Source organism: Heterodontus francisci, chromosome 5 (assembly GCF_036365525.1).
Source record: "Heterodontus francisci isolate sHetFra1 chromosome 5, sHetFra1.hap1, whole genome shotgun sequence".
Lineage (NCBI taxonomy): Eukaryota > Metazoa > Chordata > Chondrichthyes > Heterodontiformes > Heterodontidae > Heterodontus > Heterodontus francisci.
Genome location: NC_090375.1, coordinates 31,932,798 through 31,954,533, shown reverse-complemented (window position 1 = coordinate 31,954,533; position 21,736 = coordinate 31,932,798). Strand labels below are relative to the sequence as shown.

General features: G+C 43.3%; 1 protein-coding gene across 3 annotated transcripts in view; it reads right to left on the bottom strand.

The window, feature by feature from the left end:
• The window catches only part of lama1 (laminin, alpha 1), a 386,693-nt gene extending 365,352 nt beyond the window's left edge, over positions 1–21,341 (bottom strand). Inside the window, exon 1 of one of the 3 annotated variants that reach the window (XM_068031281.1) lies at positions 21,148–21,341. In XM_068031281.1, coding sequence (XP_067887382.1) covers positions 21,148–21,226 — 79 coding nt within the window. In that variant the 5' untranslated portion in view covers positions 21,227–21,341. Of the gene's footprint in view, positions 1–2,336; positions 2,551–20,837; positions 20,887–21,147 lie in introns of those variants that run through there. The other 2 variants (XM_068031282.1, XM_068031283.1) reach the window with 2 other exon arrangements.
• Positions 21,342–21,736: the final 395 nt, after the last annotated feature.

Genomic DNA, 21,736 nt, shown 5'->3' with positions numbered 1-21,736 from the left:
ATTCATTCCCTATAATTCTTTAAATGCAGCATTGTTGTTACAGGTGCAGCACTTACAGCTGAACCCACAGCTGGGATAGAATCATCATTGTCCTGTCCCTTCCACTTCAGTAAGACAGCAGAAAGTGGAAAAAGCAATGATCAAACAGAATAACAGCAATCCAGACAGGCAAAGTCAAAGGCCACTAACTTCAGAGCAATTTAGACTGGTTCAGGCAGCTTAGATTTTATGATTGTTTTCTCAGAGAACCAACCTGTTGTTTTACTGGAAAGTGTGGCTGTTAGAAACAAAAGGTCAGAAAAAGGAATAGGCCCAACAATGAAGATAATCCATTTCTGATGCCACTTGAAACTAAATGGAAAGTGGTGTCTAAACTTCACCAAAAATATAAAATTACTTCATTGCAAGTTTTTCTGTTCTTCAGGACGGACAGGCTCGCTAAATCAAAATTAAAAGACAATTTCTGTATCAGACTTCAATTAAATTAACTTGAGGAAATGTGTCTTTTTTTTCATTCGTTCATGGGATGTGGGCATCACTGGAAAGGCCAACATTTATTACCCATCCCTAATTGCCCTTGAACTGATTGGCTTGTGAGGCCATTTAAGAGTCAACCACATTGCTATGTGGTCTGGAGTCACATGTAAGCCAGACCAGGTAAAGACTGCAGATTTCCTTCCCTAAAGGACATTAATGAACCAGATAGGTTTTTACAACAATCAATAATTGCTTCATGATCACCATTAAACTAGTTTCATACCTCCTGATTTATTGATTGAATTCAAATTTCCCCATCTACAGCAGTGGGATTCAAACCCAAATCCCCAGAGCATGAGCCCAGCCCTCTGAATTACTAGTCCAGTGACATGACCACTACGCCACCACCTTCCCTTGATAAGAGCAGAAGGGGTTGAAAACTCCCATGGCCCTAATGGAACTGACTCAAAGCAGGACTTCCATTGCCTGTGGGCGGTGGTGCCAACCCCACATTAATTTAAATGGGAAGTGCCAGGCAGGCTGTCCTTTCTCCCCCCCTTTTGTTTTATTGCAGCATATCATTTGGGAAAGAGCTGGTCTTAGCCAATATTCTTCCCTTAACCAATAAAACTAAAAGACAATTGCTGATTCAGAAAATTTGCCGACATACCAAGTCACTGCAGAAAGAAATTCATTGCACAAAACATTTCAATGCATGATAAGATGTTGTATAAATCCGAGCATATCAAATCTGTCTCCGAATGATCACTAGGCATGATTGTTCCATTTAATGCTTCCCCTTTTTAACACTTACATAATTACTTAATTCAAAGCTGCTTAATTCAAACTAAATGTTAATTTGAATTGAAAACATGCAAAAAAAAGCCTTATGTGCTGCCTCATTAAAATTCAGAGGAAACGTTAAGCCTCTCAGATGGACATAAAAGATCCTATGGCACTATTTCAAAGAACAGAAGAGGAGTTATCCCCGGTTTCCTGACCAATATTTATCCCTCAACCAACATCACTAAAAAACGATGAACTGATCATTTTCCTATTGCTGTTTGTGGGAGCTTGCTGTGCACAAATTTGCTGCCGTGATTCCTACGTTACAGCAGTGACTACACTTTAAACATACCTCATTGGCTGTAAAGCATCTGGGCCATCTTGGGGTTGTAAAAGGCACCATGTAAATGCAAGTTCTTTCTTATAATTCTGACTAGGGTCCTCAAGAAAACATCAGAATGGATTATACATGATATCATTAGTTAATATAATTCAGCAATGCCTTCAATATTAGATTAGAATTAAATATTTTGAGCATCAATTCCTATTTTAAGAATGTCTTAGAAGTTTAAAAATGACTGACTTGCCAGAGTTTATATATGATTAAAATTCCACTTCCCGTAACGCTGTCAAATTAAGGTTACATTCCCTTTGTTTCAATCAGTTAGAAGCCCATTCTGCAAGGCTCTGATCTAAGTCATCAGTCAATCAGCCTTGGATCTAACATTTTGAGGATACATTGCAGAAATAAAACAGCAGAAACCCACTAAACTTTTGAACAATGCTGTTTACTGTTCCTGGTCTTTTTTTTGGGTTGACATCTACACTATTCCTCAGTGTTCTCCCTGCAGTCTAGGGCAGTACATGAATTAGGCACAGCTTGCCCTTGGGCCCAGCAGCTGTTTAGCCACCTTTGAACAAAGAGTGTCACATTATCCATTGTAAAGGTTTAGGTAAGGGCAGCAACTATTCAGGTGCAAAATACAGAACAAAAATAACCTCTGGGGCTGGTGGCAGTCACTTCAGACAGTTACAGAACTACAGCATTAGGTAAACAATTATTCCCAACATACCCAGAGAAAACTCCCACATGCTCGGTTCTTCATTGAAAGAAAAATCCCGACAGTGTGATCCTAGTGAGTAGTGTTATGCCAGCAATGTGAGGGCTATTAGTGGAAAGATGGACATGTACTTCAACGTCAGCAGAATGATTCAGTGTCATAGTTTCAGTACCATGCTGACCAACTAACTCCTGAGAGGTGGTGCAACATTTGAGTTATGATCAACCTGGAATTGAGGGAAAATAGCATTAGCAGGTATGAGGTTTCCTATGTAAAGATATAAATTTTAGGTAACCTGATATTTAAGTCCAACAAATTCTGAGGAAACAATCAATGAAAAGTTCTTTTAATTTCAATAATTCACCTCTGTAATGTGTATTCCCTTCATCTATGCATATGGGTTTTAAGTTTCTACGTAAAAAGGGAGACAAATGAAAAATAGCTTGAAACTCTCCTGTTTGAAATATCAGACTTAGCCTAAATCATGTATGATCATTGCACACCCATTAGTAAAGTGTTAGCAGCTCATTAGTGGTATTCCAGTTAGTCTTTTCTAACTCCATTTAAACATCAAAGTTGAATTTGGTTCACATTTGAACATACAAAAAAGAAAGGAAATATCAGGTCCATTAATATTTTCCCCTATCAATTAGATGGTACTGCCTCAGGCAAAACCTTTCCCAATCGCTATTAATGCTGATTCCTCAGGAGGGGGAGCAAAGAGCAAAGCAACTGTCAATTTCAGGGTAGCCTCTGGGAGGTTCCTCAGACATTATAAAGCAAATCGAACAAACTCCAAGAGAACATGCTTACCCATCATGAGGCATGTTTAACTAATCAGTCTGCCCCCAGCATGTTACAATGTCCTCAGGACATTTGGAACAAACACTTCTATCCATCCCAAAGGTTAATGACTTCATACACTACAATATCTCTCATACCATTCAGTAGTCCTGACTACAAAAATAACGTATCCATCACCTTGTAATAATATTATTTCCATTGACTCCCTATTCCACACTATCACTATCCTGTATGTGAGAAAATTACATTTTAAGTATCTACAAAGAACAAAGAACAGTACAGCACAGGAACAGGCCATTCGGCCCTCCAAGCCTGCGCCAATCTTGATGCCTGTCTAAACTAAAACCTTCTGCACTTCCGGGGTCCGTATCCCTCTATTCCCATCCTATTCATGTATTTGTCAAGATGCCGCTTAAACGTCACTATCGTACCTGCTTCCACCACCTCCCCTGGCAGCAAGTTCCAGGCACTCACCACTCTCTGTATAAAAAACTTGCCTTGCACATCCCCTCTAAACTTTGCCCCTCGCACCTTAAACCTATGTCCCCTAGTAACTGACTCTTCCACCCTGGGAAAAAGCTTCTGACTATCCACTCTGTCCATGCCACTCATCACTTTGTAAACCTCTATCATGTCACCCCTCCACCTCCGTCATTCCAATGAAAACAATCCGAGTTTATCCAACCTCTCCTCATAGCTAATACCCTCCAGACCAGGCATCATCCTGGTAAACCTCTTCTGTACCCTCTCCAAAGCCTCCACATCATTCTGGTAGTGTGGCGACCAGAATTGCACGCAATATTCCAAGTGTGGTCTAACTAAGATTCTGTACAGCTGCAGCATTACTTGCCAATTTTTATACTCTATGCCCCGACCGATGAAGGCAAGCATGCCGTATGCCTTCTTGACTACCTTATCCACCTACGTTGCCACTTTCAGTGACCTGTGGACCTGTACGCCCAGATATCTCTGCCTGTCAATACTCCTAAGGGTTCTGCCATTAACTGTATACTTCCCACCTGTATTAGATCTTCCAAAATGCATTACCTCACATTTGTCCAGATTAAACTCCATCTGCTATTTCTCCGTCCAAGTCTCCAACCGATCTATATCCTGCTGTATCCTCTGACAATCTTCATCACTATCCGCAACTCCACCAACCTTTGTGACGTCTGCAAATTTACTAATCAGACCAGCTACATTTTCCACCAAATCATTTATATATACTACAAACAGCAAAGGTCCCAGCACTGATCCCTGCGGAACACCATTAGTCACAGCCCTCCATTCAGAAAAGCACCCTTCCAATGCTATCCTCTGTCTTCGATGACTGAGCCAGTTCTGTATCCATCTTGCCAGCTCACCTCTGATCCCATGTGACTTCATCTTTTGTACCAGTCTGCCATGAGGGACCTTGTCAAAGGCTTTACTGAAGTCCATGTAGACAACATCCACTGCCCTTCCTTCATCAATCATCTTCGTCACTTCCTCAAAAAACTCAATCAAGTTAGTGAGACACGACCTCTCCTTCACAAAACCATGCTGCCTCTTGCTAATGACCTTTTCTTATCTAAGCAAAAAATTATGACCTTGTTGTGTAGTTTATGTTAACTTTGGACATCTTTCTAGACCCTATTGTCTCTAGGACCTTAAATATTTCAATAAAATCACCTCCAGAATGAACATCTCTCATACCTTCAGTCTTTCATCATATTAATTTAATTCATCAGTTCTTTGTATCTCCTGTAAGGACAGAATGTCCTTCTCCGCCAGAACTATACACAGTACTCAAGGTGTGGCAGCCCAGTGCTTTGTGATAATAACCTGTTTGCCAAATCACTAATAGGATACAACATATGAATGGTTTATGGCCATTTTCCATGAAATTCCCTTATCCCTGTCCTGTGTTGTTTCCTGCAAACTGTCCCATTTTATTTTGTACATGTGAACATATGAATTAGGAGCAGGAGTAGGACACTCGAGCCTGCTCCGCCATTCAATAAGGTCATGGCTGAACTGATTACCCCACATTTCCACCTACCCCCGATAACCTTTCACCCCCTTGCTTATCAGGAATCTATCTACCTGTGCCTTAAAAATATTCAAAGACTCTGCTTCCACCGCCTTTTGAGGAAGAGAATTCCAAAGACTCACAACCCTATGAGAGAACAAAATTCTCCTCATCTCTGTCTTAAATGGGCGACCCCTTATTTTTAAACAGTGATCTCTAGGATGAAGTCCATCAGGACCTGGGGACTTGTTATCCCGCAGCTCCAACAATTTGTTTACTACCACTTCCCTGGTGATTGTAACTTTCTTGAGTTCCTCCCTGCCTTCCATTTCCTGTACTCCCAATGTTTGATTTCCCTTTTCCAACTTTGTGACCTTGCATTTCACTACTAGAATGCGCTTTCAGATTTATGCAACGTTTTATTCTTTTTGACAGCTGCAACAGTTAGAAAATCCAATTTTAGCTGTATTGCACCTTGAACAGCACACATTTCACTCAGAAGTCATTCCAAAGAGTTCACATCTGGATAGTAATCTATTCAATGCGAATAGTGATTAGAAGCTTTAAGATACCAGCATGAATGGCCTTTTAACCATAACAGTGTCAATCTTAACACTTGACACTGCTGTGACAGAAATTATAAATTCCTCTCTATACACAAAGACACTCTCACTAATCATTAAAATTTGAACACTGAAAATTGCTAAGAACAGAATGATGTCAATATAATTGTCATATCAAATGCTAGTCTTTGAAAAGCAGCAGGTTGCTAGTAGGAGTTATCAACCATGCATATTTTCCCCCAAAACACCTACAACCCTTCAAAATATTCAAAGATCATTTGAATTTTATAAAGCATCAGCCAGACATCCTAACATGGTATGCATCAATTCTCTAGGTGCTTCTCTATTTCCACCTGGGATCTGCAATGATGCTCAAGCAGGGTCCTGCAACTTTTGAAACACTACTCTCCCTTTCCGCTTACACCTGTATGCAGCATGTCCATTTGGAAGGTCAATAGAAAGGGTCTCCAAGCCCTCAGGTCTCAAAACATTTGTGTTGTACCAGAGACAAACAGGAGTTCATCGCCTGTGCCCTACGGTTGCTGATGGAATGGCAATCCACCCACCACCAAAGGAGAACTAATAATAAAAATCTGCCTTTTGAGAACTGCAACATGACTTCAGCTGTAAAATTCAAAATATATTTTGTTCATTCTTAATGCATCAAATTAAGTAGCTCTTTTAAGGCTGTCCATCTTTCCAATTCTGCTTTAACATCTTTTGCAGCTGAAAAGTCCAAATTAAGATATGTAAGATAAAAAAACATGATAATGCATTCATTTCAAAAGCTAACATCTTTTATATAGATACCACATAAGGTAATCCATATGAAGACCAATAAGAAACAGATCCCCTCATCTTTTAGGGAGATAATTGTGTACTGTTGATATATTATCCCTTAACCAGAACAGCAACCATCGCAAAATATGCTGAGATTTAAACTTTAGTACAAAATGACTTAATATCTAATTCACACCAAGCTTATTTAAAATCCAGATGAGAAGATACATTTTGTGGTTAATGTATGTAAAACCAATGGCTGAGAACATGATTTCATGATACATAGAGTCATTACAGCACAGAGGAGGCTATTCAGATAAGTGGCACAGTGGAATTATTAATTTTTTCAAATTTTTAGAAATAGGATTCTTTTTAAATGGACATCTTAGGCTTGGTACATTTTAAAATATACAAGGTATGTTTTTCAGATGAGGAGTCCCCTATAATTACAAAATCAAGAAATGCTGGAAATACTGAGCAGGTCTGGCAGCATCCATGGAGAGAGAGAAGCAGAGTTAACGTTTCAGGTCAGTGACCTTTCATCATAGTTTCTCCCCTACTCCTTTTTCTCATTGGAGCACTTCAACTTCTTTCATTCCCATCTCTCCTCCTTGTCTCTCACCCTGCTGACTCTTCACCCTTGGTCCTTTATCATTTCAAACTTCACCTAAATTCCCCTTGCCCTGTCTGCTCCGCTTTCTCTGCTGCTTTGACTCAACATTATGCTGCACATAAATGCCCTGCACAAAGAAACTTTGCCCTCCATTCCTGGAAAAATTATTCCACAGCTCCCTCACTAATGCACTCTAATTCCCAAGACCCTTTCCTATAGCCCTCCACCTGCTAAGTTACCACTGCCTCTGTCAATCCGATGAACAAACCCTTTGGTTCCACCTTCGATAACAGTCCTCACATGGTGGCGCACAAGCCTAGCTGCTATATGGGAGCATAACCCCTACCAGAAGTATTGTGTACCATCCTGGGACTTCTCTCCAGCTAACATTGCAAGGTAAGGACACTATAATTTCTGGGGTCAGTTTCATTTGAACAATGAGGGTGGGTGTTGAAGCAACCTCTTTTTGGAACCTTGCCCATTTGGAAGCAGGGCATAGAAGCTTAGAAGCCCAGACATGATCGGAAAAATAGTTTTGCTACAAACCAGGAGGTTCGCGGGTGTAAATGTCAAAGTGCTCGGTGGGTAGTGGCAGGAGAAAACTAGTGTTTGGCAAGGACAGGCAGAAAGCTGGTGGCGGTAGGTACTAATGCAACCATTCAAAACACTGTCACACAATGCCAGAAGAAGCTGAATGATCTTACCAGGTTAGGTAAGATAGGAGAGATTAAGCATACCTTGTAAGAATTCACTGTATTAAGCATGTTTTCTGTTTACAACGACCTCCTCCCCACATTGTATTAAAGTGCTTGAATGGCTTACCACCAATGTCATTTATATCCTCAGGATGGAATTTTCATTGCAGGGTCAGGAACATACAAACATACAAATTAGGAGCAGGAGTAGGCCACTCTACCCTGCTCCGCCATTCAATAAGTTCATGGCTGAACTGATTACTCCACATTTCCACCTAACCCTGATAACCTTTCACCCCCTTTCTTATCAAGAAACTATCTACCTCTGCCTTAAAAATATTCAAAGATTCTGCTTCTACCGCCTTTTGAGGAAGAGAGTTCCAAAGACTCACAATCCTCAGAGAAAGAATTTCTCCTCATCTCTGTCTTTAAAAACCCTTATTTTTAAACAGTGACCCCTAGTTCTAGATTCTTCCACAAGGGGAAACATCCTTTCCACATCTACCGTGTCAAGACCCCTCAGGATCTTATATGTTTCAATCAAGTCGCCTCTTACTCTTCTAAATTCCAGTGGATAGAAGCCTAGCCTGTCCAACCTTTCCTCATAAGACAGCCCGCCCATTCCAAGTATTAGTCTAGTAAACCTTCTCTGAACTGCTTCCAATGCATTTATATCCTTCCTTAAATAAGGAGATCAGGACTGTACACAGTACTCCAGATATGGTCTTACCAATGCTCTGATAACTGAAGCATAACCTCCCTACTTTTGTATTCAATTCCTCTCACAATAAACGATAATATTCTATCAGCTTTCCTAATTACACACTGTACCTGCATACTAACCTTTTGTGATTCATGCACTAGGACACCCAGATCCTTCTGCATCTCAGAGCTCTGCAAACTCTCACCATTTAGATAATATGCCTCCTTTGTATTCTACCTGCTAAAGTAGAAAATGTCACACTTTCCCACATTATACTCCATTTGCCAGTTTTTTGCCCATTCACTTAGCCTATCTATATCCCTTATGTCCTCTTCACAAGTTACTTTCCTACCTATCTTTGTGTTATCAGCAAATTTAGAAACCATAGTCCCTTCATCCAAGTCTTTTATATAAATTGTAAAAAGTTGAGGCCCCAGCACAGGTCCCTGTGGCACACCACTCGTTACATCTTGCCAACCAGAAAATGACCTATTTATGCCTACCTCTGTTTCCTGTTAGCTAACCAATCTTCTATCCATACCAATATGTTACCCCCTACACCATGAGCTTTTATTTTCTGCAATAATCTTTGATGTGGCACCTTATCAAATGTCTTCTGGAAATCTAAGTACAATACATCCACCAGTTCCCCTTTATCCACAACACAAGTATCTCCCTCAAAGAACTCCAATAAATTGGTTAAACATGATTTCCCTTTCACAAAACTATGTTGACACTGCCTGATTACCTTGGAATTTTTCTGAATGCCCTGCTGTAACATCTTTAATAATAGCTTCTAACATTTTCCCTAAGACAGATGTTAAGCTAACTGGCCTGTTGTTTCCTGCTTTCTGTCACCCTCCCTTTTTGAATAAAGGAGTCATTTAACTTGATGCCACGAACATTTCCAGGTCCTGACCCCGCTGTGCTTCAGCATCACTGATGCGATGCAGTTTTCATCTGTAAAGGGCCTAATTGGCCCAGGGGTGAGTCTGGTGCCCAGTTAGAGGTGCTGGAAACAGCCTGGAGGCGGGGCCAGGTTACTGAGGGCGATTTTAAAAGCCAAGTGGCAGCCATGACTGGGCTTGCTATTGCCTTCAGGGATGGAACAGCAGGGTTGGCATGGGCATGCATCCCAGGGTGCCAACATGTTTTTCTGATGCCGTACTGGAGGAACTGACTGATACTGTACCAGAGAGGAGAGAGCAGTTCTTCCCATCTTCAGGAAGGAGAAATCCACCCAAAGAAACACGAGGGCTCGGATGGAGGTGGCCACAGAGGTCAGCAGCCGGGGACACACGAGAAGGGTGTGGGTCCAGTGTAGGAAAAGGTTCAATGACCTCTTGTGGCCAGCGGCACCCGGATGACTGGGCACCAACAGAATGCAAGCGAGCTGACCTCACACAGTGCTCCTAGTTCTCCCTCACATTGACAGATCAAGTGTGCAGTCGCAATCCTGAGACAGCAGCCACCCTTATGTATGGGGCAACAGTCAGACGGGGACATCACTGAGGGGAACATCAGCCCAGGTGTATGTCATGCTGGAAGAGATGAGGAAGGGCAGCCAACTGATGAATCATTCTCCTCTCATCATGCAGGAGAAGAGAGCTGATAACGCTCGAGAGATGGCCAGGACGAGTGGTGGAGTGGTGCAACTGCAGTCCTTGGGCGGAAATTAGTGAGGCCGTTTGGAGCGGGAATGGAGGCATGGGGGGGCCAGAGAATAGCGGTGGACGCTCCCTCCCGGAACCCCGACGTCGTCATGTTGGTTCCAGATTTAGTTAGCAGCAGGAAAGCTGCAAGGCAGCATCGCTACACCAACACAACAGGACTTCCATTTGAATTGCTGAACAGTTAGTTTTAATACATGAGTACGCAATTGATTGTGATTCAATGGGGGGGATTGGAATTAAGTGGATGATGGGCGGCCCTCATGTGCCTTCGGATTTCCAACTGTTGAAAGGTGGCGGCATCGAGGTGTCAGTGTCGTGACAGGAAGGCAGCCATGATCAGCAGTGGATGGGGAAGAGGGGGAGCGGAGGCCATTATCGGTGGGCTTGCTCTTGGGTGGTCAGCATGGGTGGCATTACTGCTGAGTGAGGTTAGCTCTCAGCAAAGATGGGCACTGAGGACCATCAGTGCATAAGCAAAGGGGAATAGCAAAGTAGCCAGGGCTCGTGCAAAGACAGCACTACTGATCACCTGGTATGGGTCTCATAAACCCTGTCTTTGTGGATCCTTGTGGAGTGATGCAGTGCCTCCAACGGAGCGAGGGACAGGAGGCAAGAGACAGTCTCATATTTACCCGCTTCCAGCCACCATGCTTGCCTCTCAGAGTGACGGCAATAAAAACTTTCCTAAAAGCATTCAGTCTGTCGCCTCCTTTCTGTTAAGGTTCCGTGCCTAGGGCCCAGATGACCCATGCACTCTGGCACATCAGAGATGCTTACCAAAGGAGGGCTGTCTCTACACTGTCAGCCCACTATGGGGAAGGGTGAAATCAGCATCTCACAATTAAGGCACGAAGGAATAAACATTTTACACAATGAATGTTAACTTCAAAAGTGAAAAAACTTTATAGCAATAAACAAATGGACAATTTCAAACACCTGTGAAACCCCAACTGTCTCTCGGTGGTTTTCGTTATACATTTGCGAGTAATTCTACAAGGTGTGAACCGAGAGCCAGCAGCTGGACTGGAGGCAGGCTGCTGATCAGGCTCCCCTTGGCCTGGGATGACTTTGGCTGGTGTCCTCTGGCTGCCTGAGGGTTTCCTTCACAGGGTCAGGACTCTCCACATGCATTGCATCTTCTGGAGCTGGGCTCACTGGCGGAGTAGCTGAGGAGCTGTTGTCCACACTCAGAGCACCTTGAGGGGAGCCCCCAGCTGTGGAGGTCAGCACCTCCTCCTCCCTTTCAAGGCTCACTTGAACCTCCCTGCTAACCAGAGAAGGATGAGGAGCAGGAGAAGACTCCAGGTGCCTCATCCTTCTCTCGCCTTGCCACTGCTGCATTGAGCTCATGGCCAAGGTAATGATGTGCAGGTCTACACACATCTGCGGGATCTGGCTCTCCATGAGGGTCGCCAACCTCTGGATGGAGAAAGCCATGTGCACACATGCCTGAGACATTGCCGCAGCTATAGCATGAATGGACACCTCCATCGTCCACTCAAGGCTACGCCTGGCCTCTGCATCTCTGCCAGATGTTGCCTTACCTCTCTCTTCCATCATGCTCTGTGCTGTCAACACCAAAGGCTCGTCATCAGCCTGGGGTCAGCTTGGGCCTGGCCACCCAGTGTCCTCTGACTATCAGTGGCCTCAGCTGTCTCAGCCTCTGCAACTGCTCGGGAGCATGTGTGGTGCTCTCAGCAGCTTGTTACCTCGATTCTACAGCCAAGCAGAAACCCACCAAGGTGGGATTCATCGAGGTAATGCCATTGAATGTCAAGGGGAGATGGTTAAATTCCCTCTTGTTTGAAATGATCATTGCCTGGCACTTGTGTGGCGCGAATGTTACTTGTCTGAATGCTGTCCAGGTCTTGATGCATATGGACGTGAACTGCTTCAGTATCTGAGGAGTCACAAATGGTACTGAATATTGTGCAATCATCAGCGAACGTCCCCACTTCAGACCTTATGATAGACGGAAGGTCATTGATGAATCAGCTGAAGATGGTTGGACCTAGGGCACTACACTGATGAACACCTCCGCTCAGTCCGCAAACAGGACCCTGAGCTTCCGGTTGCTTGCCATTTCAACACTCCCCCCTGCTCTCATGCTCACATCTCTGTCCTGGGATTGCTGCAGTGTTCCAGTGAACATCAACGCAAGCTCGAGGAACAGCATCTCATCTACCGATTAGGCACACTACAGCCTGCCGGACTGAACATTGAGTTCAATAATTTCAGAGCATGACAGCCCCCCATTTTACTTTCATTTTTAGTTGTTTTTTCTTTTTTTTTTACATTTTTTACAACCTTTTTTTGCATTTATTTCATTTCATCTTAGTTTGTTCAGTTTGCTTACCTACTTTTTTTTTCATGTTTGCACTTGCTGCTGTTCAATATTTAGTCCGTTAACACCTTTTCTGTACTAATGCTTTGCCTTTCAACACACCATTAACATATTGTTTGCCTTTGCTCCATGACCTTTTGGTCAGCCATGTGGCCTTGTCCAATCTACACCTTCTCCTTTGTTATCTCTTGCCCCACCCCCACCTCACTTGCTTATAACCTGTGACATTTTTAATATTTGTCAGTTCTGAAGAAGGGTCACTGACCCGAAACGTTAACTCTGCTTCTCTTTCCACAGATGCTGCCAGACCTGCTGAGTGGTTCCAGAATTTCTTGTTTTTATATTAGAGTTTCCCCCTGATTCCCATTGACTTCAATTTTGCCAGGGCTCCTTGATGCAGTCATTCTCACCTCTGGAATTTAGCTCTTTTGTCAATGTTTGGACCAAGGCTGTAATGAGGTCAGGAACCGAGTAGCCCTGGCAGAACCCGAACCAAGCATTGGTGAGCAGGTTATTGCTGTTTAAGTGCTGCTTGATAGCACTGTCTAGGGCGGTAATTGGCCGGGTTGGATTTGTCCTGCTTTTTGTGGACAGGCTATACCTAGGTAATTTTCCACATTGTCGGGTAGATGCCAGTGTTGTAGTTGTACTGGAGCAGCTTGGCTCGGGGTGCAGCTAGTTCTGGAGCACAGGTTTTCAGTACTACTGCAAAGTACATAGCCTTTGCAGTATCCAGTGCCTTCAGCATTTCATGATATGTGGAGTGAATCGAATTGGCTGAAGACTGGCATCTGTGATGCTGGGGACCTCAGGAGGAGGCCGAGATGGCACTTCGGGCTGAAGATGGATGCAAATGCTTCAGCCTTGTCTTTTGCAATGACCCCTCTGCTTTTCTGTCCCCACCTTTACAAACCTGCTCAAAGTACATCATCCCAACCAAGCTTTTCAATCCCCTCTCCTAAGTTTTTCCTGCCACTCGCCATTCATTTTTTCTCTGTCGAGCACCTTGGGATGTTTTACAAATTAAAGATACTATATAAAATGGAATTGTTGTTTGAGGGTGCTATTTTCAGGAACACTAGAAAACCTCGAGTACATCATCCAAGTAAGCATTTTTTATTTATGTTGTATCGTACCGAATCAAGTCAAATCTTGTCCTTGCACAATATCCATAGAAGCATAAGTTCCTGTCATACACTCAACCACTGCAACACCCCAATGAGCTCAGCTAACTCAGCATAAATTTGGGCTCAGAGCTTAGACCTTCTGGTCTACATGGCTTAGTAGCACAAAGCTGCAAACAAATGTTCTATTGTCTATAGATTTCTTTACCTCAAATATCCATTGTTTAAAAGAATACTCAATGGTGCCAAACATTCTAACCAAACATCTCATAATCAATTTAAAAAAGTCAGTAGGGCATAACTCCTGCAGTGTTTTGAAATCCAAGATTTTAAACATAAAGGGATTGAGTTTCTGCTTTGGGTGCAATTGGCGATTCTGGCACAAATTGCGCCCATTGTGAAAAGTATTTTTTTCTCTCCCGAGTTTCCACTCAAACTCATTTGCATATCACCGATCACAAGATCTGCCATGAGCCAGTGCAATCAGGCAGTGTTTTGAAACATCATTTTTTTTTAAACAAAAATTATACTGTAAAATATATTTCTTGATATATTTAGAAACCCTCGACTCATTCAAAAGGAGTCTGCAGCTCAAGTGCTATAATGTGCAGGGCTATGGACCAAATGCTGGAAGGTGGGATTAGAATGGGTGGATTGTTTTTCAGTCATCACAGACACAATGGGCTATGTGGCCTCTTTTTGTGGCGTAAACTTTCTATGATTCTATGATTTAAGAGCGGTAACTTGGTGTGGTTTGATTAATACAGCGGAAAATGTGTTTATCACAAAAAAAGCATTTTAAAATCACAGCGTCAATCCAACAACTCAATTTTAAATAACTGAAAATGACTTTTAAAGATTGCAGGAACTGGAGTTGCGCAGAATTCAGTTGCACTTAAAATTTTGCAATCTTTCACGCCCGTTACATCAAAATTGGGTGAATTGTGCCAAAAAAAAAACAGTGCAATTGAGCGGAAACTCCAGGCCAAGAGTTTTCACCAAGGTTTGGCTCACAAAATCTCTCACTCCTCTCTTGGAAACAACGGCCAAGCAAATGTCTTGTTTCAGCACCCAGTCTCAATCATTTGGCGAGAAGGACAACTATGTGGTGAATTTAAAACCATTGTATTCTCCACTTACATTCTTTAAATAGGGGACTATTTTTTAGTTGATACTCAAGGATAAAGCCATTCATTGTAAGGACTGGATCATTCATTTAATTAATCTTGCAGATGTTCAACAGCAAAAACGTGAATCCTGAAAGCAGGAAATAGTACTCAGAATACACAAGGTTAACAGTTCAAATCTGCAACCTATCTTTCCACCAGACTTTTCACTCTCGAAGACATCAATCTGATTACCACAAAGCAGAAGAAAGAAATTCTTAAAATTTCAGGTGTGGGTATTTTATGAATCTGTGTTGCTGACCTGGAGCCTCTCTCACTTACAAAAAGAAAAAGTGAAATGGATGTGGGTTGTCAGGACAATTAGTATAAGGAGGCAGATGGCAGTGTTTTGAGAGCTATACTGATAAAAGAGATTTCTAAGGTTTTGAGGGCCCTTGTTATAAAAAGGCATGGGGGTGGGGGGTGGCCATACATGTGGTTGGTGAAGTTAAAGGAAGTGAGGAGTGTAAGGATGTCAATTGTGGAAGGCAAGGGTGAGTTAAGACAGAAGACTAAAGGAAGATAAGGATGAGGAGATTTCAGGAAGAAAAACACCTCAGTGGTTTTGGCAGATGACAAATGAGGAAGATTGGAAAATTGTGGGCAGCAAGTGCCTAAATTTATGATACATGATGATAGCAGGCGAGGATTCCCACAGACAATACCAACTCATAGCCCTAAAATAAAGTGAAAAATGGAAACAGTACAAATACTTTTGCTCCACAGCTTATACATTGTATCGATCGCTGAAAAAGCCCTTCAAAACACTCCTGCAGGGGATGCAGAGACCAAGTGGGCCCACATCAGAGACGCCATCTAGGATTTAGCAATGACCACCTTTGGCAAACGTGTGAAGCAGAATGCAGACTGGTTTCAATCTCACTTTGAAGAGCTGGAACCTGTCATAGCCACTAAGCGCACTGCACTGCTGAACTACAAGAAAGCCCCCAGCGAGTTAACATCCTTAGCACTTAAAGCCACCAGATGCACAGCATAAATAAGAGCCAGGCGCTAAGCAAACAACTACTGGCAACACCTATGCAGTCATATGCAGCTGGCCTCCGACACCGGAAACATCAGAGGAATGTATGACGGCATTAAGAGAGCTTTTGGGCCAACCATCAAGAAGATCGCCCCCCTCAAATCTAAATCAGGGGAAATGATCACTGCCCAATGCAAGCAAGCCTCATCAGACCCCTTTCCTATCGTGAGTGGCGTGAAACACCTACACTGTTTGGGATCTTCTTCTCACTGCTTCTCTTTCACACGTTTACGTCTTCAGAAGAAGGAATTTTCCTCCACACAACAGGAGATGGCAGATTGTTCAACCTTGCCCGTCTTAGAGCGAAGACCAAAGTATGGAAAGTCCTCATCGGGGAACTCCTCTTTGCTGACGATGCTGCATTGACATCCCACACAGAAGAGTGTCTGCAGAGACTCATCGACAGGATTGCGGCTGCCTGCAATGAATTTGGCCTAACTATCAGTTTCAAGAAAAAGAACATCATGGGACAGGACGTCAGAAATACTCCATCCATCAGTATCGGCAACCACGCTCTGGAAGTGGTTCAAGATTTCACCTACCTAGGCTCAACCATCACCAGTAACCTGTCTCTCGATGCAGAAATCAACAAGCGCATGGGAAAAGCATCTGCTGCTATGTCCAGACTGCCCAAGAGAGTGTGGAAAAATGGCGCACTGACGGAACACAAAAGTCCGAGTGTTTCACGCCTGTGTCCTCAGTACCTTTCTCTGGCAGCGAGGCCTGGAGAGACGTCTCAATGCATTCCATCTTCACTGTCTCCGGGAAATCCTTGGCATCAGGTGGCAGGACCATATCTCCAACGCAGAAGTCCTCGAGGCGGCCAACATCCCGAGCATATACGCCCTACTGAGCCAGCGATGCTTGAGATGGCTTGGCCATGTGAGCCACATGGAAGATGACAGGATCCCCAAGGACGTATTGTACAGCGAGCTCGTCACTGGTATCAGACCCACTGGCCATCCATGTCTCTGCTTTAAAGATGTTTGCAAACGCAACATGAAGTCCTGTGACATTAACCACAAGTCATGGGAGCCAGTTGTCAGCGATTGCCAGAGCTGGCGGACAACTATAAAGGGCTGAAGAGAGGTGAGTCGAAGAGACTCAGCAGTTGGCAGGAAAAGAGACAGCAGTGTAAGGAGAGAGCCAACTGTGTAACAGCCCCATCAACCAACTTCACCTGCAGCACCTGTGGAAGAGTCTGTCACTCTAGAATTGGCCTTTATAGCCACTCCAGGCACTACTCCACAAACCACTGACCACCTCTAGACGCTTACCCATTGTCTCTCAAGACAAGGAGGCCAAAGAAGAAAAAGGAAAAGGAGAGACTGCCACCTATAACCCCATTGGATGAACTACAGGTGTCCCTCCCCTTTGTGTTGTCCTTCAAAATGTTCACTCAATTGCCAGAAGTTCCTTATCATCCATGACCTCATTGCAAAGATGTCAACATCCAGAGCCTTGCTGAGGCTTATCAGTTGTGATACTTGCCCCTTTACTGAGATTGTGCCCCCACCACCAGATCCGTGTATGCTAATAGTCCCCTCTTAGCTTGATTCTATGGCTGTTGTTCAGTCCTGCAACTGTCTGCCCAAAGTTACGTCTTAGATGGGTCAAAACATCCTCCAACTTCCTCCATCTTTTGGATGAGACGTTAAACCAAGGTCCCATCTGCCCTCTCAGGTGGATGTAAAAGATCCCACGGCATTATTTCGAAGAAGAGCAGGGGAGTTCTCCCCAGTGTTCTGGCCAATATTCATCCCTCCATCAACATCACAAAAACAGATTATCTGATCATTATGAAATTGCTGTTTGTGTGAGCTTGCTGCGCACAAATTGGCTGCCACCTTTCCTACATTACAACAGTGACTATACTTCAAAAGTACTTCATTGGCTGTAAAGTACTTCGGACGTATGGTGATGGTGAAAAGTGCAATATAAATGCAAGTCTTTTTTTTATCAGTTTTATGTCCAGCTGTACTTCTTTGCTTTGCACCAGCAATTATGTGCCTCGGTCCATAATTACATTAATCTCCTTAACTACCATCTCAGGCTCAGGCATAATGCTTGATCCTGAACTGAGTTTACACCACTTCTGTTCTTTCAACAAAACTGCCTTCTTCCACATTTGGAATATCACCTGCCTCCAGCTCTACCTCTCTTGCTGTCATTGAGACTCTAATTCATGTCTTCTTCACCTGATTTGTTTAATGGTCTCCGAATCAACTGCTCCCTCCACCACCATCCCCCGCCCCCCCACCACCGACTCATTTACACTTCAGAAATTGCAACAGGTTCAGAATGCCACCAACTATGCTCTTACACATTCAAAGCCCTGCATTTCCATCACCCCAACCCTCATCCTCCATTGACTCCCAAGTCCCTACAAATCAGTTCCAAGATCATTGTACTCACGTTCAAATATCTGTGGCTTCACTCACCCACCTTAGTGATCTGCTTCAACCCTGTCTCTGCTTGCAAGCTTTGTCTCTGGTACTCCCCATCCTTGATGTCCTATAATAGGCAGCTGATTTTTCAACCAATATGCCCTGGTATGCCCTCATCCTCTGGAACTTCCTCCCAAAATTGCTTCACCTTACTTCCTTCCTTCCTGCTTTCAAAAGCCTATGGAATACTTATCTCTTGAGCTACTCTTTCAACATTCTCCCAAACTACATTCTATCTATCCTTTCCCTCCCACTCGTGGTCTGTTCTCCTAGAACTCTAAAGCAATCTGAGACATGAAGAGTGCTATATAAATGGAAGCAGCTGTTGAAACTCATGCAAAATCTCCATATGGCTCACTGCAATTTTAATTGCTTTCTTGCATCATATTCGCTCCGCTCCACATGGATTAGGAATAACAAAGGATTGTGGCACTTCTTTTTAAACTTGTGCCATAACAAGGTGCAGCTGTCTTGAGGCCAGATCTCTCAGGAATGTAACAAAGGTTGGTTGCTGGAAGTACTAAAGGACTTGGAGAAACTGTACTCAGGTGCCAAGATGTGAATCTAATTCCCCATAACTTGATTCGTGCCCAATACACGAGACATTGTTCCAGGCTCTCCGATAGAGAGAATGTTCCAAGGACCAAAGAAATGGTGCATGAAGCTTAGTTGATGATATTCCTCTGGATTCCCATAGGATCTGGAGATGCAGTTCACCATAACCAGAGGCCTGGTCCCAGGCATGTATCAACACTGCTCGCTAACAAGCCAAGATGGCATGAAACTTGCCCAATTATTTCAGTTCCTGACCATGAGAAAACAAAGAATATTTGCAGTGTACACTCTCTAAGCAGCATGGAAGATGGCAGGATCCCCAAAGACACATTGTACAGCGAGCTCGTCCCTGGTATCAGACCCACCGGCCGTCCATGTCTCCGCTTTAAAGACGTCTGCAAACGCGACATGAAGTCATGTGACATTGATCACAAGTCGTGGGAGTCGGTTGCCAGCGTTCGCGGGCAGCCATAAAGGCGGGGCTAAAGTGTGGCGAGTCGAAGAGACTTATCAGTTGACAGGAAAAAAGACAGAAGCGCAAGGGGAGAGCCAACTGTGTAACAGTCCCGACAAACAAATTTTTCTGCAGCACCTGTGGAAGAGTCTGTCACTCTAGAATTGGCCTTTATAGCCACTCCAGGCGCTGCTCCACACACCACTGACCACCTCCAGGCGCTTACCCATTGTCTCTCGAGATAAGGAGGCCAAAGAACACACTCTCAAGACAGCCTGACTGAGACTGGGAGCACCCACTCAAGATTCAACACCACTTGAATCACAGTCTATCAGTGCACCTAAATTTCAGGCTAAAATGCCCCAAACAAGGACACAACTGCTAATCATTTTCATCTGCCCACCATTCTCTTTGGTGCTTTCATGCCTGAAGATAAGTCCAGCTCACATTTATAAAATTAAGTCACTTATTGCACATAAATAGAGCATGACATAGAAGGCAAGCTTTTAAAGCCTGGGTCCACTTCAGTAAACTTGAGGCAACATAAGGAAATAAACTGCAAGGCAGGATTTGGAAAGTGAATATATAGGCCATCTACCGATCACGTTTATGGGAAGATGTTGGAACGTGGAATGACGAGGATTGGGCAGTCCGTTGTTAAGTAGGTGTATCACATCGCAAACGTTAACTTGGAGCGGACGTTTGCGCTGACGGTGCTGACTAGTTTAAAATCAGCCTCAGTAACGGGATTGTAAATACAAAGTGAACGACTTTCGATTGTGTTAAAATCACAAACACTGACAACATTGGACATTAATTAAAGCGGGTGAGAGGAGATAAAGATAGCAGATCTCTGCTGCTTTCTGTATGAAATTTTCTTAATCCTTCCTCAAGAGGAAGAAACCAGAAGACAATAAAGAGATTGAATTACTGAGGAAGGGGCAGGAATATAACGAGGTGAACTTTGTTTAAACGGGCTTCTTTTGGCTGAGCAAAAATAAAACTGCAGGAAAACAGCACAACTTTTGGAAAATACAATAATGTTGTACTTTGTGAGAGGGAAACTTCAAAAAGCTCAGCTGATTTATTTTCTGGTTGGAAGATTACATAATATTAGAACATTTACATTAGATTTACATTACATAATGTGGACAAAAAAAATCAGATTACTTAGGTTAAAAAAAGTAATATTTTCAAATTCATTTTCATCCAGAAATACAGGGAAGGGGTGTGGAAATGAGTTTCTGGTCCTTTATCATATTCACACATTTACATTTAAATGCATTCCTACATATAGATATACACACTCAGATAACATATAGGCACATACAGATCTACAACCACACATGCCCAGGAATTCTCCTGCTGACGCTCCCTGAGGAGATTAAAGGGGGAAATTCCTCTCAAAGAGCTGCGAGCAACTTTATCAAACTCTCACCAAACTCTACCTCCCAATTTCTGGGGCAGGAAAAGGCAGCAAATGCTAAGAATGCTGAAATATATATTTTTTTTAAAAACCACAGAAATAACTGGAAATACCAGCGCCGTCAGCAATCCAGGAGAAAGTTTTCATCTTTTCAGCCACTGACGAGTCTGCCGTGTATTAGTAGCATTACTGCTTTTGTTTCCTTTGGTCAAGATGAGCTACTTGCAGTTTTATCGCCTTTCCTGCACATGGACAATTCTGAAGTATCTCACACACTATTCTTGATTATTTGTATCTCATGCATTTTAAGTGAAGTCTCTTTTTTGGGGTGAATTTTCCCCTATCTCTGTCACTTGTCTCACTTCACTCGGATACTTTGACCAGTTGTGAGCTCAGTTTTATTTTTGGTCTTTTCGCGCTTACCTCTCTGCTCGGACTTTGCCAGGACACACAGCAGAAGCAGGAGCCCCCTCAGCGGCCACACATTCAGCAGCTCGCCCATTCTCAGTCTCTATACCTGGGTGCTCACTGACACAATTGCACTGTTACAGTGCCAGTGCAGGCTGACGGCACCAACCGGCTCACCTCCCCTCCTGAAATGTCTCACAAACTTTTCGTGTCTGGGCTTTTCGTGCTTCCAAAAGTTGCATCTTTGGCCCTCGCCACTTGAGTTAAAGGGGACATCAGTACCGCATGCTGGCTTTTGCTCCAATTGTTTTGCATTTTGCTTTTCTTTAATTACCACAAAACCATGCATATGATCCTTATTATAAAATAATCGTCTGCAAATGGTGCATTCTTTTTTGCCGAGGTTTTGAATTTTGTCAACCAGTTTTATTTGTATTCCCACTCACCCCCCTCATCCCATCTGGTTATATGGTATATTCTGCCTGTAGTTGTGGCAGCGGTTCTGTGCACCGTGAAAAGGGACTTTTAAAGTTTAGACAATAGCGATTAACATCGGTTTAACATTCTTCCACCCCCTCCCCTCCTCTCACGTACTGATGCTTCG